The 18,096-nt window shown below is 61.2% G+C and overlaps 3 protein-coding genes across 10 annotated transcripts in view; all 3 read left to right on the top strand.

Moving 5' to 3' along the window:
- Window positions 1-5,817, top strand: part of DAGLA (diacylglycerol lipase alpha) — a 60,364-nt gene extending 54,547 nt beyond the window's left edge. Inside the window, exons 19-20 of one of the 3 annotated variants that reach the window (XM_051967155.1) lie at window positions 1,393-1,580; window positions 1,891-5,817. In XM_051967155.1, the coding sequence (XP_051823115.1) occupies window positions 1,393-1,580; window positions 1,891-2,812 (1,110 nt within the window). In that variant the 3' untranslated portion in view covers window positions 2,813-5,817. The remainder of the gene's footprint in view (window positions 1-1,392; window positions 1,581-1,890) is intronic. The other 2 variants (XM_051967156.1, XM_051967157.1) reach the window with 2 other exon arrangements.
- Window positions 2,852-12,551, top strand: LOC127541696 (basic proline-rich protein-like). The gene is made up of 5 exons (XM_051966912.1): window positions 2,852-3,051; window positions 3,167-3,665; window positions 3,780-3,872; window positions 4,350-4,467; window positions 12,220-12,551. Exons 1-5 carry the CDS (start codon window positions 2,852-2,854, stop codon window positions 12,549-12,551), a joined length of 1,242 nt encoding a protein of 413 aa, XP_051822872.1.
- A 1,834-nt stretch (window positions 12,552-14,385) lies between these two features.
- MYRF (myelin regulatory factor) overlaps window positions 14,386-18,096 on the top strand; it is a 46,887-nt gene continuing 43,176 nt past the window's right edge. For 4 of the 6 annotated variants that reach the window (XM_051967148.1, XM_051967150.1, XM_051967151.1 and 1 more), the window contains exon 1: window positions 14,387-14,497. In XM_051967148.1, the coding sequence (XP_051823108.1) occupies window positions 14,452-14,497 (46 nt within the window). In that variant the 5' untranslated portion in view covers window positions 14,387-14,451. Of the gene's footprint in view, window positions 14,498-18,096 lie in introns of all 6 variants that reach the window. The other 2 variants (XM_051967147.1, XM_051967149.1) reach the window with 1 other exon arrangement.

The raw sequence follows: 18,096 nt of genomic DNA on the forward strand, positions 1-18,096 counted from the left end.
GATTTTGGTTTTTTGGTGTAACAGTATCTGCCACGGAGGCGGATCGAAGTTCCTCTAGAACTTGGGTCATCTCAGGGAGTTGCCCTTGACTGAAAAATATATTGTCCTGGGGATCTCAACCTTTTATAAGTCCTGGATCTCTTGGGCAGCCTGGGGGCGCTCATGGGCCCCTTTGCCAGATAGTGTCTGAGACATAAAACAAAAGGTTGGATCACAAAGGAAACCAAGAATACTGAAATAAGTTCTCAAAATAGTTTTTAAAATGTCCGCAGATCCCAGATCACAAATCCCCTACTCTGTGCACTCTGCTAGTTGGCCACAGAACCTTAGATTGTCTAGTCTCGGGGCTGTCATCTGGCGAACTCCTCACGGGGCCCGTAAGAAGCACTTGATAAATCTTTTTTTAATATTTTGATAACTTGACTCGTTTAATTGTTTACTGTGCGCTTAAAAGGGGTCCGTGGGCTTTGTCGGACTGCCAAGGAGGCCTAGTCCAACCTCATTCAGCAGAGGAAGAAACTGAGGCACGAGGAAGTGACTCAGGTCAGGAGCAGAGCCTGGATTCGCACCTCGTTCTCCGACTCCAGAGCCGCGATCCTTACTCGCTCTTCTCTGTCCTTGAGCCTGGATCTGAAGCCTCGGCCTCTGCGGGACCTGGCCCGGGCCCAAATAGAGGGGCTTGGAGTAGGAGGGCTTGGCTAGAAGGTCAGCTGAGGCTTAGTTGGTGTTATTTGTTGGAATATATTCGCTATAATTACATATACTCTATATAACATATGTGTTGGTATTGCTGATAATGATATATATTAGTTATAAATGTATGTTATATATAATATTATCGTATGGATTAGTTGCTATTGGCTAACACTAACGACCGACTTTGATTGGACTTGATGGTCTACAAAGCGCCTCGGCTCATCAGACCCTATCCGGCAGGCCGACAAGTACACGGGTGCCATTGCCCCTGGTTTAGCGTTCGGGAGACTCTTGCCCAGAAAGGGAGAGCGCCTTGCAGGTGATCAGCCTCTGAGTAAAGCCTGGGGCAGGACCGGGGCCCGGCTTCTCTCCCGCCTCCAAGACTCGTTTGTTATTCGGCCCTTTCAAGACCCCGGAACGCCGGGGTGGCTATTTCCTTTTCCTGCTCATGTTCAGATGAGAAACTGAGGCAAACGGGGTTAAGAGATTTACAGGGAGTAAGGCTCTGAGGCCGGGTTTGAACTTTGGCAGATCTGAGTCAGATTTGAACTCGGGCCCCAGGCTGGCCGCCCAGACTCTAGGCCCCGGGCCTGGCTTGGATTTGAGCTTGCCGGCAGCTGTGAGCCGGGGCTCCCTTTATTTCGGGGGCCTCTCCAGAGCCCCCCTTGAGCGCCAGCCCTGGTCTTTCTCCCCCAGGTGCTGGAGAACTACAATAAAGGCAAGACCGCCCTGCTCTCTGCAGCCAAGGTCATGGTGAGTCCCACCGAGGTGGACCTGACCCCAGAGCTCATCTTCCAGCAGCAGCCCCTGCCCAGCGGCCTCCCGGGAACCACCATCCACTCCCTGGAGCCTCCGCCAGCCGCCCAGAGGAGCAGCAGCATCAAGTAAGTCCCTTGGGGGTGGGGAAGGGGGGGCAAGTTGGGGGGAAGGGCAGTTGTCTCCCTCTAGTCTTCCATCCCGAGATTAAGGCAGCAAAGGGACAGCTCCTCCTCAGGCATCCCCCCGACCAGCACGCCTCCCTCCTGTGGCGCCCACCCGGGCCCCGCCCGGCACCCTCCTCCCTCCCGGCCCGGACCCCTCCCCTCTCTTCTCTAGCCTCCCCCTCCCTCCTGAGGGGCAGAGCCCGCTGCCGCCCAGGAGCCTCCTACCAACCGGCCCTCCCTGCCCCCACCCCCGCTCCACCCCAATTGGCAGGAGCCAGTCCCAGTCCGAGATCAGCCTGGAGGGTTTCTATGAGACCAAGGCCTTGTCCCCCGCAAGGAAGGACCCGGTGGAGCTGCTGCTGCTCACCACCCAGGAGCGCCTGTCGGTGGAGCTGCAGGACCGGCGGGCCCCCCTCGCCACCATGGAGAGCCTGTCGGACAATGAGTCCATCTACAGCTTCGACTCTCGCCGCTCCTCCGGTTTCCGCAGCATCCGGGGCTCCCCGAGCCTTCACGCGGTCATGGAGAGGGACGAGGGCCACTGCTTCTACATCGACCCGGCCATCCCGGAGGAGAACCCTTCCCTCAGCTCCAGGACAGAACTGCTGGCCGCCGACAGCCTGTCCAAACACTCTCAGGACACGCAGCCGCTGGAGGCCGGGCTGGGCGGCGGCAGCGCCGGGGGGAGCCCGCGGCGCCGCTCCAGCGGGGAGGAGGGTGGCTCTTCCCCTGCGCCGGCCAGGGGGGAGCTGACCCTGCACAACGGGCGGCTGGGGGAGTCGCCGAGCCCCCAGGTCCTGGAGTTCGCCGAGTTCATCGACAGCCTCTTCAACCTGGACAGCAAGAGCAGCTCGTTTCAGGACCTCTACTGCATGATGCTCTCCGAGAGCCCCAGCGGTGACTATGGCGCGCTGCCCAAGTCGGTGAGCGAGCAGGAGATCCTGCTGCGGGCCCAGTACGAGCCGAACCTGGTGCCCAAGCCCCCCCGGCTCTTCGCCGGCTCCACCGACCCGTCCTCGGGCATCTCGGTGTCCCCCTCCTTCCCCCTCAGCTCCTCGGGAGAGCTCATGGACTTGACCCCCACGGGCCTGAGCAGTCAGGAGTGCCTGGCCGCAGACAAGATCCGGACTTCTCCCTCCGGGCACCCGGCCAGCCCCTCCAAGCAGGAGGACCTCGTGATCTCGGCCCTCTAGTTCTGGGGGTGGGGGGAGCTCGGACCCACCGCGCCAAGCATGCAGCAGACCCGGGCCTGGGGTCGCCGTCCCCGCCTGACCGCCGGCAACGGCCGGCGGCGTCACGGAGGGCCGGCCGGAGTCCCCGGGCGCCCGCGCGGCTGGGGAGGGAGAGGCCGAGCTGCCGGCGCAGGAGAGTGGGATCGCAGGGTCCGTTTCCCTACCTCAGCCCCAGTTGGTGACGGCTCCTGGGGTCCCCCGTGAGCCGGGCGGGGGGGCGAGCTGCCCGGGCGGCACCAAAGCCACGACACGTCTGGGAAGGGCCAGGAAAGGGCCGGGCGGCGCTTGGCCTCCCGTCCCCCTCTGCCCCTCCAGGAGCAGCCCATCCAGAGCTCCTAGGAACGGTCATTCGCTCTTCCCGTGGGCCCCGCCCCGGCCCCCACCAGGCTCGGGCCCTGCCAGCCCATCTTGGTGCCCAGGGCCTGGGCGTAAGAAGGGGGGTGTCGTAGCAGTTGATTTCTCTGACTGTTCCATCTCCTCCCTGGCCCCCATCGGCTGGCTCTCCCCGCCCCCCACACCCCTGGGTCGCCAGCGTAGGGGCTCGGCGGCCGTCACAAACCACGTGTTTACAGAAGCCAACGGGCTCAGCCGGGACCTTTCTGCTCTGGGCGACCTCGCCTGCCCTGCCCCGAGGCAGCTGGGGGCTCTCTGGGCAGGGGGCACCCGTCCCGGCTCCCCTCCCCCCCCGCACTCCTCCAAGGAAGGAGCCTTGTGGGCCCAGCTCCCTCCTCAGCCCCGGGACCCCCCATTTAGTTGCACTCGCCCTGTGCCCCGTCCTGCTTCGAGGGGATGTCCCATTGAGGGGACCCTACGAGTTTGACCTGAGGCTTTGAGACGGACTTTCTGAAGGGAAGGGTCCCACAGGCTCTTGGGAGGACACTGGGGGGTCCCAGAACCTGGTATCTCCGCACTGACCTCTCCCTCGTAGGCCCACTGGCTCCGGCCTCGGGGCTGCCCGCCGGTCCCTCTCAGAGGGCCGCCCCCTTCCCTCTGCACCCCCCAGCTGAGCCCCAGCTGCATGGTGAGCTGTACCGCTTCAGAGAGGAGGGAAAGTGGGCATGTGTGCTGCTTGCTGGGTTGTCCGTAGGCCTCCCTCCCTGCCTCCCTGCCAACTGCATGCATTCCCAGAGCTCAGGATGCTTTTGGAGAGAGGGTCTTTGCCTGCTCCCCCCTCCCCCAGTGTCCAGACACCTTGGATGCCAGTATTTGAAACGAAACCCTTTGCTACCTCCTCCCCGCCCCGCGGCCGGGCCCCCTGCTCCAGGGCGCAGCTCTGGGTCCCTTTGAGAGGAACGCCGGAGCGCCTCCTGCTGGGAGGCCGCGTCCGTCCCCACTGCTGGCCCTCGCCCCCGTTAGCGGCAAGGGAAGGCGGCCCCGCCGCTCGCTGCCCTGTGAGGAAGGGGCATGAAGGCCTGCTTGGGCTGCCTTAGAAAGGGACGTCTGGGGGCCCTCCCCACGGGAGGGTTCTGTGGCCTCCCTCATGCTGCCATACCCACAGAGGTGCCCATCAGAGACTGAGCCTCCTCCCGCCACCAGCCGCCCCCCTCCGGGGGCAGGGCCAGGGGTAAGCCTGGTGTCTGTTTCCTTGCTGAATCGGGGGGACGCCCGGGGAGAGGGTGAGGGGTGAGACTTTCACCCCCGGCCCTCGCCAGCCGGTACGGCCCGGCGGCTCGTGCATGTGTGTGTGCCGGCCTCTCCCCTGGGGTCCAAGGAAAGGGCGGCAGCGCTGCCTCGCTCCCTCTGCTCGCCTTTCTCCCCGGCTCCTGGGGGCGACGGCCGTGGCGTGCGGCTGCCGGCCCCTCCGGGCTGGGGTAGAGCATCTCCGTCTCTCCTCCCGACTCTGCCTCGGTTCCCTTCAATGGAGCCTCTCTTTGGGAATGGCCCAGATGCCGGCCTCTTCCCAAAGAGGGCGTCAGGAAGCCAGCGAGTGAAGGCCGCCCTTGGAGGGGCCTTCCTCCCTTTGCCCCCTCCCCCAACCCCTGTTTTTCCTGGGCTTCCATCCTGAGCACTTTGAAAGGAAGGGAACGTCCCATGATGCACCTGCGCAGTAGACCGCCGCGGCAGAAGACCCTGCCTGGGGGTGGGGCCCGGCGTGGCAGCTGCTGCCTCCTAAGGAAGAGGAATGAGGCTCTACGCCTGCTCATCCTCGCCCCCATCCGCGCCCCCGGCCCACCTGCGGCCTCCTCCCTGCACGGAAGGGAGCTGCCGGGGCTTGGAAGGTTCCACTCCCACCATAAGCTTGCGTCTGGGGGGACGGGATTTAGTGTCTGTTGGAGGTATCCTTCTCCACGGGATCGCCTCCCCCCACACCCCTTGCCTCGGCCCGCCAAACTCTCGCCCCAGAGGCAGAGCTAGCTGGGTGCTCCAGAACCCCCGGCCTCCCCGACGCGCCTCCCCAAAGGCTGTAGCCACACCGTGTTACAGGGCCGGGTTGGCTGGTCCCGGGTCCCAAGGCTCCTCTATGCTGGGGAGGGGCAGGTTCTCTCCCGAAGGGTCCCGAGAGCTCCGAGACACCGGGGCTCTGCCTCCAACAGAGAAGAACCTCTACGTGGAAGGGGTCACTCCATTTTTCCCTGGACCAGCAGGGAGCCAGGAGCAGCCACCTCCTCCCTCTAACCCCTCCCTCGCCTCTAGCACAGTTCCCCTCCACTTTGCCCTCCGATCCCTGCCCTCAGTGGCCCTGTGCTGCTTCATTCTCCAGGGGCCGCCCGAACCCCCATATGCAATCACTAAGGAAGCAACCAGGCCCCCCCTCCTCCCCGCCCGCCTGTGGCCCCCACAGACAGTCGCGCACTCCACGTGCCATTCCCACCTGATTTTTTTTGTATCTAATGTATGAAAGATCCAAACTAATAATGCTGTAAAAAAGGAGAGACAAATTAATATAGCTTATTCTATAAATCTATCTGTATATAGAGGTTTCTGTATATTGTATAGAGCTGTGTATAAACTGGTTGTAGAAGCAGGCTTGGTGTGAGTGACTTTTCCCAGCAGGCCCTGGGGACAGGAGGGGACACTTTTTCTTCGGTGTCAGGTGCTGTTCTGGGGTCCGGTATCAAAGACCAAAATGGAGTCATTTCCACCTCAGAGAGCTTACATTCTGTGCTCATTTCAGCAGACTGGCCTTTTCCAAAAATGGGGCGGGGGTATTAGGGGGCGCAACAAACATTTATCGAGCCTTTGTCCAGTTTGCTGGCTGGCACGGTGGGTGGTGCCAGACTTGGAGGCGGGCGGTCCCGAGCTCATCCTGCCTCGGACACTAACTCTGAAACTCAAGTTTCCTTGGGTATAAAATGAAGACGGCAACGTGGCACAGTTTGCCTCAGTTTCCTCATCTGTAAAGTGAGCTCGAGAACAAAATGGCAGATTGTTCCGGTGTCTTTGCCAAGAAAACCTCAAATGAAATCACGAAGAATCAGACACGACCGAACAACAGCATCTGCTTTCCAGAGTGCGAATGACAGATTTGTAAAGTACTTCGCAAACCTTAAAGTGCTTTATAAATACTGGTTATTATTTTGTGCCAGACCCTGTGTTAAACAGTAACGAATACAGAGAAAGTGGAAAATGGCTTCCTGGAGAGAAGAGGACAGGACTCGGGACAGAGCATGCCCTGTGGGCACCCGCCATCCCCGCCATGTAGACAGCCTATCTTAGGAGGAGAAGCACAGGCTTTGGAGTCACAAGTGGCTTCCAGTATTAGTTCAGCTCCATATTCCAGTGCAACAGTGTAGTACAAAGGAAAGCCTCTGACTCTGAAGCAGCAGAAGGTCTGGGTTCCGATTCCGCCCGATATTTACTACCTGTGTGATTGAACTTCCTTGGGCCTTAGATTGCTTAAATGTCAAATGAGGGGACCGGACTCCTTAGTGAGCTCTGGATCTGATCGTAGGACCTCGGACAGCAATCAGTCAGCATTTATTAAAGTGCCAGGACTCAGGAAGACCCGAGTTCACATCCAATCTCAGATACTTGCGTGTGACCCTAAGTAAGTCACTTAACCTCTGCCTCAGTTTCCTCAACTCTCAATGGGGCTTATAATATCATCTACCTCCCAGAGTGGTGAGGATCAAATGAAATATAAGAGCTTAGCATAATGCCTTGCTCATAGTAGGTACTATTTAAGTGTTTATTCCTCCTCTTTCTCTACTAGGAATTGGGGATCCAAATATATTTGCGTTTTCACAGCTAACTAAACGTCATAGACACATATCTGTATACAGAGAGAGAGAAACAACGTGGTGACCTTTGGATTGAGTCTTGAAGGGAGTGAGGAATTCTAAGAAGCAAAGGCGAGCTAGGATGGCATAACAGGCATCAGGGATAGAATACGTAAAGGTACTGAGGTGGGAGATGAATTCTGCGTATGGAGAATATCAACTCGGGTTCAACCATAATGTTTGTGCTATAAATTAGGCGGGAAAGATAAGCTCGAGCCAGATCCCAAGGGCTTTAGATTCCAGGGAAGTCTGCATTTTCTCCTAAAGCCTAAGGAAAACAACTGATTTTTTTTTTTTTTTTGGCCCCAGGAAATGGCACAGTTGTGCTTGTGCTTCAAGGATAGCAGTGTGGCAGTAAGGGAAGAATAAGTGTGGAGGCAGGGAGGCCCGTGGGACTGTTGGGAGAGCCTGGGTGTGACTCGGGCTGACATGGCTGTGGGGTGAGTGGAAAGGAGGAGCCGGGTCTGGGTCATGTTGAGGAGTGAGACTCGCCGACTGATTGGAGGATGACGAGCGAGCGAGAAGAGCTGATGAGGATCCCTGGTTGCAAAGCTGGCTGGCTAGAAGAATGGCGGCCTCCTGGCCGGAAGCAGGGAGAAAAGGAACTCCGGCCCTAAAGGAAAGGAATTCTGGCACGGGCATGTTAAGCTTTGGGGCTGCAGGGTGCAGAGGTCAACTTGGAGACGGGACTGGAGCTTAGAAGAGAAGCGAGAATTCGGGAGAGAGAGAGGGCAAATGGGGGAGTTATCTGTGTGGAAACGAGAGGGGAACCCATGGACGCTGATGAGAGGAGGGAGGGAGGGAGCGAGAGAAGAGGGAAGGGAGAGAAAGGAAGAATGAAAGAAAAAGAAGAGGGAGGGAGAATACAGGAAGAGAGAAGCTGGGGAGAGAGAGAACAAGAATGAGGAGGAGGAGGAGGAAGAGAGAGGAGAAAAGGCTCAGGATAGAGCTTTGGGGGGGGGGACATACACCAGAGATGGAAGGTGGTGATCTTGCCAGGGAGACAGAAGGATCAGCTGGACAGAGAAGAGGACAATGGGATAGAATGATCACGAAAACTCAGTTTCCTTTTCAGTAATAAAGGCTAGGGTGAACAAGGATCTCTAAGGCTCCCTTTAAGCTTTAACATCCTCAATCCCTCCTCACAACCAGCTTTGTTGTTAGGCTGTTAGGTTGTTGACCCCCCCCGGGGGGTTTGGAGTACCCCCGGTTACCAAAACAAAGCCAGTCCCAGCCAGGCTGCCATGTTTGAGAGCTTAGGAGCCTGGGGAAGCCGCCCTTCCCTTAGCTTCAGTTGTGCCCGACCAGACAACTCCCAAAAGCCTCCCAACGTGGGCGGCGAAGTGTGACGGGATATCCGCAAGGTTGGGGCTCTGATGACCCGGGTTTGACCTGTGACCTGTAGCACTTTGGACAAATTACTTATAAACTTCTGGGCCTCGGTTTACTTTTCTGTAAAATGTTGGACGTGGCCTCTGAGGTCCACGCATAGCACTAGGATCCAGATCCTGGCCCGCCGCTTCGAGTAAGTCATTGGATTTTCTGGGCCTGTTAAGTGACAGGCCTGGGTTCTGCCGTTCTTTCTGGCTCTAAATTTATGTATGAATCAGAGGATTCAAAGAGGGAGAATGTTCTCCTTTCGGACAGCAGGTGGCGCCGCTAGGCCCTTCGGGGAGCCTTCATGGTGACAGAGCAACTCTGACTCTTCCTTTGGCTTGACCTAATCATAGGATGGGTCCCTTCTTCCAAGAACCCCTGGGAGGCCCCGCTGACACATCCAGGGAGAACTGGGCTGGTGGAGCTGGAAGAGACCCCGGACTTGGGGTCCTCCCCTCCTTTCTTCCTTCCTCTCTCTGACCCTGTCTCTGTCTCTCTCCCTCTCCGTCTCTCTTCCTTCCCTTCCTCCTCCCTCTTCTTTCCCTCCCTCCTTCCTCCCTCCCTCCCTCCCTTCCTTCCTTCTTTCCTTCCCTTCCTCCTTCCTCCTTCCTCCCTCCCTTCCTTCCTTCTTTCCTTCCCTCCTTCCTTCTTCCCTCCCTCCCTCCTCCCTCCCTCCTCTCCCTCTCCTTCCTTTTTCCTTCCTTCCTTCCTCTCTCCCTTCTTTCTTTCCTTCCTTCCTTCCTTCCTCTCTCTGATTCTGTCTCTCTCCCTTCTGTCTCTTCCTCTCTCCCTCCCCCCCTCCCTTCCTTCATTTTAGACTAATGAAGAACTGAGTCTCAGCAGTTGGTCAGAGGGGTAGAAGCTTCCATCGAAGGGGGCCCCGCCGTGACCCTCTATGTTAGGAACTAGAGATGCTCCAAATCAAGCCCCAGGACGCCGTCCGACTCAGGTCTCACTGGGGGCTGTCTCCCCCCCCCTCAGCCCCATCGCTCCAGCTCCTTGGCACAAAGAAGCGATGTAGCCGGTCCCGCCCAGTAAGCACTTAGGGAGCATTTTAAAATTAAAATGTTTTTATTGATGAGGGGATGGAGAGGAAGGAGGTTAAATGATCTGCCCCAGTTCCCATCAGCCTCAAGGACTGCCTTGGAACCGGCCCAGCCAGGGAGTTTGGGAGCTGTCCCGCTGCCTCTCTGGCCACAGCCCAGTGAAGAAAGGGATCCAGGGGGTTTTGAGGGGAGCCCGAGAAGGTGCTGGGCCAGGGGTGGGTCTTATTGCTCATGTGTTGCCAGAGTATCGTGGGTGCTCATTGGCTCTCACGAGCAGAGCCTTGGGGGTGAGGGGCGGTCAGATCTCTCCCCACTGTGGCAGACAGCGCCCACCCCCCCACACTCCAACATAAACACCGACACATGGGCAGACACTCATCACATGTCGCCTGCTACCCATGATTCCCCGCCCCCGAGCCCCGGGCCTTTTGCATCAACTCTCACTCAAACTTAAAGAAAGAGAGCCCACCTTCTGGTCCTCGAATTGTGCCCCCATCTCTGCGGAGGCAACTAGCTTGTACAGGGGGGAAAGCACCGAGTCAAATCCGGCCTCAGGCACAACCTGTATCACCTTGAGCAAGTCCTCTGCTTGCAAATCTGTTTGCCTCACTTTCCCCATGGGTAAACTAGAGATCATACTGGCACTGTCCGGCAGCGCAGGCTCTTGTAAGGAATAAATGAAATAACATTTGTAAGGTGCTTGGCACATAGGAGGCCCTTAATAAGTATTGCCTTCCCCCTTCGTTCTCTCCTTTCCTTCTTTCCTCCTTCCCTTCTCTTTTTTCCTTCCTTCCTTCCATCCTCCCTTTCTTCCTTCCTCCCTCCCTCCTTCCTTGCTTCCTACTTTCCTCCCTCCCTCCTCCTTCCTTCCTCCCTCCCTCCCTCCTCCCTCCCTCCTCTCCCTCTCCTTCCTTTTTCCTTCCTTCCTTCCTCTCTCCCTTCTTTCTTCCTTCCTTCCTTCCTTCCTCTCTCTGATTCTGTCTCTCTCCCTCTCCGTCTCTCTTCCTTCCTTCCTCCTCCCTCCCTCCCTCCTCCCTCCCTTCCTTCATTTTAGACTAATGAAGAACTGAGTCTCAGCAGTTGGTCAGAGGGGTAGAAGCTTCCATCGAAGGGGGCCCCGCCGTGACCCTCTATGTTAGGAACTAGAGATGCTCCAAATCAAGCCCCAGGACGCCGTCCGACTCAGGTCTCACTGGGGGCTGTCTCTCCCCCCCCCCTCAGCCCCATCCCTCCAGCTCCTTGGCACAAAGAAGCGATGTAGCCGGTCCCGCCCAGTAAGCACTTAGGGAGCATTTTAAAATTAAAATGTTTTTATTGATGAGGGGATGGAGAGGAAGGAGGTTAAATGATCTGCCCCAGTTCCCATCAGCCTCAAGGACTGCCTTGGAACCGGCCCAGCCAGGGAGTTTGGGAGCTGTCCCGCTGCCTCTCTGGCCACAGCCCAGTGAAGAAAGGGATCCAGGGGGTTTTGAGGGGAGCCCGAGAAGGTGCTGGGCCAGGGGTGGGTCTTATTGCTCATGTGTTGCCAGAGTATCGTGGGTGCTCATTGGCTCTCACGAGCAGAGCCTTGGGGGTGAGGGGCGGTCAGATATCTCCCCACTGTGGCAGACAGCGCCCACCCCCCCACACTCCAACATAAACACCGACACATGGGCAGACACTCATCACATGTCGCCTGCTACCCATGATTCCCCGCCCCTGAGCCCCGGCCTTTTGCATCAACTCTCACTCAAACTTAAAGAAAGAGAGCCCACCTTCTGGTCCTCGAATTGTGCCCCCATCTCTGCGGAGGCAACTAGCTTGTACAGGGGGGAAAGCACCGAGTCAAATCCGGCCTCAGGCACAACCTGTATCACCTTGAGCAAGTCCTCTGCTTGCAAATCTGTTTGCCTCACTTTCCCCATGGGTAAACTAGAGATCATACTGGCACTGTCCGGCAGCGCAGGCTCTTGTAAGGAATAAATGAAATAACATTTGTAAGGTGCTTGGCACATAGGAGGCCCTTAATAAGTATTGCCTTCCCCCTTCGTTCTCTCCTTTCCTTCTTTCCTCCTTCCCTTCTCTTTTTTCCTTCCTTCCTTCCATCCTCCCTGCCTTTCTTCCTTCCTCCCTCCCTCCTTCCTTGCTTCCTACTTTCCTCCCTCCCTCCTTCCTTCCTTCCTTCCTCCCTCCCTCCTTCCTTCTTTCCTTCCTACTTTCCTCCCTCCCTTCCTCCTTCCCTCCCTTCCTTTCTCTTTCCCTCCCTCCATTCCTCCTTCCCTCCCTCCCTCCCCTTCCCCCTTCCTTCCATCCCCCATTTTTCCTTTTCTCCCTTGGGTGCTGGCCCAAGACTGAGGCAGGGTCGGGGTTAAGAGAGTCGAATTGTCCGGATTGATAAGAGAATGAGGAGCCGGAGGCCTCAGGGTCAGCTCGCCCGGCGCCCTCGCCTTTCCAACATTGCAAACAAAAGAGAACCTGAAGCCCCCCTCAGTCTGAGGCCAAACTGCGGCTCTCTGGGCTTGGGGAGCGGCCCCGCCCCTCCAACTGCCCTGCCAAGTGCCGCAGGTCCCCAAGCCCGGGCGCTGGACTTTGGCACGGCGTCTCCGCTCTGGCGGGGGGAGGGAGGGAGACTGTGTGTGGCCCCGAAGAGACAGAGCAGATAGGAGGGGGGCGGGGGGGCCAAGGGCTCTGCTCCTTGTGCCGCCTGCGGCCGAGACCCCGGCCCCGGCCCTCCGCTTCTGGCCAGAGCCCGGCTTCTACCTGGGCCAGCCGGGCGAGCCCCGCGCCGAGAGCCCCGCCCAGGAGGAAGTGCTCGGTCACGTCCGCGGCGGGAGCCCGGGCAGGGCTGGTCCCGGATCGGCCCGGAGGCGCCGGGGGCACCGGCCCGAGGGGAAGGGGCCCTTCGCCATGTCCGCTTCTCCGTCCGGACCCCGCTCTGGGGACAAGGAGGGAGCGACCAAAATCTCCCTTCGGGGTCTGGAATCGAACCTCTCTGCCCCTCCCTCCCCCCAGGAACTTGAACCCGACCCCGTCTCCGCCCCCTCTCCCATCCTTTTCATCCTGGGAAGCCCCCGATAAAGTAGGATTTCGTGATCTTTAGGGATTCCCGGGGCTCCTGTGGCAGGAGACTGCGTTTGGACACTAAGCACCCCCTCTCCGGGATCTCCTGAACTCAGGCCCCGCGGCTTTATTCTTAATCTTCAGTCTCCCCATAACGAGCTTCCTTTGTCACGTGGCTTATGAAGCTGGGGGCAGGGCTCCCGGGGCGTGGGCTGGTCCGGGGCCCCTCGAGGCCCGCAAGTGCAGGACCAGGATTCAAATCCGGCTCTGGCCCCAAGGCCGCCTGAGGCGTCTCCCGCCTGAGAGAGACGAGGCTTTGCCAAAGAAATGACTCCCCGACGGGTCAGTCAGACGCTCTGCAAGGCAGTTGGGGGGGGGGAAGAAGAGGGGGGGCGGCGGGCGGCGGACCCTTCCCGAAGCCCAGGGGTGGCTGCCGGGCCGGACTATGGGGCTGGGCCTGGGGGAAGGGCGGCTGCAGAGATGACAATTGTCTTCCTCAGGGTCCCGGCGGAGGAAGAGAGCCCTCCTGGGCTGTTGAGCCCGGAAAGAATAGGCCTATTAGTGTCCCCTCCCCTCCCCCACCCCGTCCCCTTCCCCTCCCCCGGAGAAGAATTGGTCAGCGCACAGCTGGGGCTTCCAGCAAAATCCGATTCTATATGTAAGAGCAGAGCGGCCGGGCAGGCCCGGGGCGGACAAAACCTCATTGTGAGGCGGCCCGGCTTCGGGGAGAATGGGGCCCAGTGCGGCCCCCTCCCCCACCCCGGCCCCGGCCCGGCTCAGCATTGACCCTCCCCTGCCGACGCCTCCCCGTGGTGCCCACATCTGGATGGGCCCGCTCCGGGCCTGCGCATCCCCAGCCTCGCACGCACCCGCCAGGGGCGGGACTCCGGCCTCGCTGGCTCTGCCACCTTGGACAGCGCAAGAGCCTCAGTTTCCCCATCTGTAAAGGGAGCCCGGGGATAAGATGGCAGGGACAGAGCCTAAATGACCCGTCCAGGGGCAAGGCAGGTCCTCCCCGCCCCTCATCATCCCTACGAGTTAAGGCGCCTTCTAGGGCCTGAGAAAGAAAGTCCCGGGGAAATCAGGGCGCCCCCTCTGGGACTCCGGGGGACCCTGGTCTAGCCCAGCAGAGGGGGCCAGTGCCGGCCAGCTCCCCGAGGACAAGAGAGGACGAACGAGACCCCACCCCCATTTGACTGAGCGCTCCGACCCGCCCGGGTGGGAGGCTGGGAGCTGCCCAGCGCCGCGCTTTAAACTTTGGGAAGCCTGGACGCGGAGGCGCCTCGGGTCCCCCCGACGTGCTGGGCAGGGGGGCTTCGTGTTTGTCCCCCTTCGGGGATGAGCGAGAGGAGGATGAGGAAAGGCTCCCGGAGGGGGCGTCCTCTGGCCAGAGCTGCCTCCCAATAACGTGCTGCGTTTGAAGCCGGGAAGAGCTGGCTTCTGATCGCTTCTCTGGGGCTCAGTTTCCTCATCTGTAAAAGGGGGGGGGGGTCCTTTAAAAATCTATAAGGGACGCAGAGGTAGAGCCGCCAGGGTCCTTAGGGCTGCTGAGTCCGAACGCTTCGGACGCCTCGGGACGCGCACGAGGGGCCCGCGGGGCGGCCGCTCTGGGGCTGCCCCCCGGGCTGCAGCGCGGGGCGTGGCCGCCAGGGGGCGGGCCCACGGGGCGGGGGCGGGCGCACGGAGGAGCGAGCGGAGCTCCGGGGAGCCAGGAGAGCGCAGGGCGCAGCGCAGCGGGGGGCGCAGGGCGCGCGGACAGCGCGGGGCGCAGCGCGGCGGAGGGCGCAGGGAGAGCGCAGGGAGAGCGCAGCGGGGGCGGCCGGGCCGGGTCGGGCCGGGACCTGCTGCTGCCGCCGCCGCCGCTCGGCCGCCGGCGCCGGGGATGCGGCCCCGCCGGGCCCGACTGTAGCGGCCGGACATGGAGGTGGTGGACGAGACGGAGGCGCTGCAGCGGTTTTTCGAAGGTGAGAGCGGCGAGCCCGACCCGGCCTTGACCTTCCCTCCCCGCCCCCGCCCGGGGCCCCTCCAGCACCGCCGGGCCGCTCCCCCACTTCGGGCTCCGCGGCTGCCCCGGCCCCTTCCCTCCGAGCCCCCGCCTGCCCGCCCCTCCCACCGCCTCTCGTCGGAATCCGGGCCGGGGGGAGGGCGCCCCGCTCGCCGGCCCCCCTCAGCCCACGTGTCCCCCCTGCCCCGCCGGGGATCCCCTGCCCCCACTCGCCCAACGCCGGGCCAGGGCCGCCAGGCTCTAGGAGTCCAGCCCCAGAGCTGTCGCCGGCCCGCCCCGTCCCTTCAGCATCGCTTCATCAGCCGGGTCGGGCCCCCCTCGCATTGCTCCCCCTCCCCGACGCCGGCTATCCTACCCCCCACCCCAAGGCTTCAACCTGGGGGGGCTCTGACCTCAGCCCGGATCTGAGGGGACCCATAGTCTCAGCCCCTGCCTGGGCCATCACTGTAGCTTCCCAGTTCTCCCCAAACTCTTGGGGTCCCATTGGGAGCAGTCTTTGGGAGAGTCGGAGATCGTTCCCCCTCCTGGTCTCACACATGCATACTTCTGGGGCTCCCCTCTTGGGGAACCCCCCAACCCAACGGTGTCAGTGTCTCAGCCCCCACCTGCATGAGAGCCTGGGACTCCTTGGTTCAGGCCCAGCTTTCCCTGCCCCCTCCGAGGCAAGATATGGGGGTGAAGCGGGCAGTGGGCTCCTCTTCCCTTCCCTTTCCTCCCACTTTTCCCACCTATTTTAGCCCAAATCTCCGGATCATTGGCCTTCCTGTCCTATCCCTCCACATCCCAGGAGAGTTCCTGCGTGTTCCCCAACTTGGGGGGGGGGGGAGAATAAGCTGATCCAGGGGCCCCACTTCCAGGCCAGAGCTGGGGGCCCTGGTGGGAGGAGAGCTCCCCAGGAGAGGGGAAGAAGGTCCAGGAGCCCAGCGGGGCCCTTCCTCATCCCCTCCCAAGGAGCTTTGCTCTCCCCCTAATTTGGGGGTACCCAGTTGTGGCCACAGAGTGGGGGAGGGGGTTATGGGAGCCTTGTTCTCTCATGGGATCCCCCCGGGCCCCGGAGCCTGGGCCTCCATCCAGAGGCCGCGTCCCCTCGCGTGCTCTCTTCTCCCTGCCTGAGAACAGGGTGTCCCCTCACAGGCCATCTGGGGAGGAGGGAGGGAGCACCGGGCCGGCCCATAACCCTCTCTGCCAGCCTCCCGGCCAGAGTTGTTCCTCGGGACCCCCGATTCGAGGGGCCAGAGGTAGAACGGGGGCCCTCTCGTTCTGGGGAGGCGCTCCCCGCGTTATTTGGGAACCCTGGACCTCCCTCCCCTTGTGCTTGAGGATGAGCAGGAGGGGGATTAAAGTCCCCATAGGGGAGCCGTGGAGGAATAACGGGTCTCTGCGCTGGCTGGGCTGGGGGGGTGGCTCTCCCTGGGGGGGCATATAGGAGGCCTGCCTGTCCCCCCCTCCAGAAGCCAAACCCTCCCCCCGAGCAGCCTGGGGGGGGGGACAGCCGGGGGGGGGGCAGCCCGTGCTGACGCCATGGCTCAGCCACGCAGCCCTCATCCCGGGAGATAAGAGGCTGCTCAAGAATGTTTGTGGGGAGAGGGGGCCCTGCCCACCGGCTGGGGGCTTGGGAGAGGGGGAGGGGCGCGGACAGCCCGGCTGCCCGTCCCTTTGTGTGGGGCTGGGGCTTGGGTGCCCCCAGAGGCTGCAAAATGGGCCCGTCCCAGTCCCTGCTGGGGGGGCGGGGGGGGGGGGCGGCCACTCACACCAGCCCCTGGCCCCAGACTTCCTTATTCTCCTCCTCTGGACCGGGGAGCTAGCTGACCCTGCTCCCCCCCCCCCCATCTACCCCCCCCCCCCCGCTCCTCCCTGGCTGGGTGGGGGGGATCAGCCCCTAGTGGTACAGATGGAAGAAAGAAGGGACTTGGCTAAGTTCACCCAAACTCCATCCGGGCTGTGTTCTGGGATCCTCCTCTTCCTCCCCGGGGAGGGCAGGAGAAAGGCGGTCCGGTGGGGGGGAGGGGCAGAGCCATAGCCAGCAGTCCTGGGCCCGGGCAAAGTAGCGCAAGGAGTGGGGGAGGGGAGCTAACATTTTGTGTGGCAGTGTGGGTGTTCGATCCTTCCGCTCTCGCTCTCGTGCCCGATTCTCTTGGCAAAGCTACTGGCCAGGGGGTGTGGGGGTGTGAGGGGGGGTTGTTGTTTCCTTTTCCGGCCCATTTTACAGATGAGGAAACTGAGGCAGATTGCGTGCAATGATTCAGGGTCACTCCACTAGTGAGTGTCTGAGGCCGGATCTGAGTCCTGGGCTCCAACCGCTGAGCCGCCTAGCCGCTGCTCTAGTCTCAAGGGCAGTTTGGTCAGAGGGAAGAGAGAGAATCCTTTGTCCCTCTCGATCCACTCCACGGGGCAGTGACCTGGGGCTGGAAGGAGCCTCAGAGACCCGGCTCAGCCCTCTCATTCTCCAGATGAGGAAACTGAGGCTCAGGGAGATTCAAGTGAGCTTCCCAGAGTCCCTTAGTAGTGGCGGCCGTCAGAACCAGGCCCCGGCCTCCACCTCCCAGCCAGTGCTCCTTGCGGCCCCCCACCCGGCAGGGCTTGGGGAGGGGGGAGCTAAGGAGCTTTGTGGCCGTGGGAGGCGGAGGTGACCCAGCAGCCTCCGGGAGCCTGGTACTGCCCAGCCCCCCGGGATCAGCCCCAGGTAATCCCCAGCCCCCTCGCCACCCAGGACGGACGGGCAGCGGCCACAGGCGAGCCGGGCCGAGGGCTGGCACAAGGCGGGCGTCCCTGGGAAGGGCAGGATGCACTGGTTCCATGCAGGTAACCCAGGTGCCCCCAGGGAGGGCACGCGTCTGGGCACCTGGGACTCCCCCTCCAGGGGGGCTCCGGAACGGGGCAAGCGGAGATCTGGGTCAAGGGGAGAATGAGATCAGGCTCTAGGGTGTGGCGTGGGGGGAGGGAGACTGCAGGGAGCGGGAACGTGGGGGTGGGGAGGCTCCCTCCGAGGGAGGACGAGCGGAGCTGGGAGGGGGAGCTGGAGCCGAGCCCCGGGGGAGGGGGCAGAATCCCAGGCCTGGCCGCAGGGGAGATAAAGGGAAGCAGAGTGGGTGGCCCCCGGGGAAGGAGCCCCTGCAGCTCTTCCTCCGTCTGTGAGGACGGTCTATAAAATGCAGGGACTGGTCCCGGAATGTCGGTCCTGGGAGGAGAGGCGCAGATGGGCTGGGGGGAGGAGGAGGAGGCCCCTGGAGGGGTCGGTGAGGGAGGCTCGAGAAGAGGGGGTCCTTGTGCCCCTTCAGAGGGGAAGGCGAGGGCAGAGGGCTGGGGGCCGGGGGCGGCCGGAATGGGGGGGATGTGGGGGGCCTTTGCCCGATGTGGAGGTGGTGAGATGAGGGTCGGGTCATAGGGTTCCAAATGGAGGCCGGCTTAGAGGAGGTCAGGAGATGAGGGGCGGGATGTCCCTGAGAGACAGAGGGAGGGATGCAAGGACAGACAGGCTGACAGCCTCAAAGATATTCTCAGGGAGTGGGAATCTGAGGGGGATCCTCCCAGGTCGGGGGGGAGGGGAGGGAGAGCTTC

This window comes from Antechinus flavipes, chromosome 6 (genome assembly GCF_016432865.1).
Source record: "Antechinus flavipes isolate AdamAnt ecotype Samford, QLD, Australia chromosome 6, AdamAnt_v2, whole genome shotgun sequence".
Classification (NCBI taxonomy): Eukaryota; Metazoa; Chordata; class Mammalia; order Dasyuromorphia; family Dasyuridae; genus Antechinus; species Antechinus flavipes.

Bases quoted from the DNA above. Each gene is read 5' to 3' on its own strand.
- LOC127541696 (XM_051966912.1), top strand. From the start codon at position 2,852: ATGCAGCAGACCCGGGCCTGGGGTCGCCGTCCCCGCCTGACCGCCGGC. The intron at 3,052-3,166 runs GTGAGCCGGGCG...CTGCCCCTCCAG, and splicing joins GACGGCTCCTGGGGTCCCCC to GAGCAGCCCATCCAGAGCTC. The intron at 4,468-12,219 runs GTGAGGGGTGAG...GCTTCTGGCCAG, and splicing joins GGGGGACGCCCGGGGAGAGG to AGCCCGGCTTCTACCTGGGC.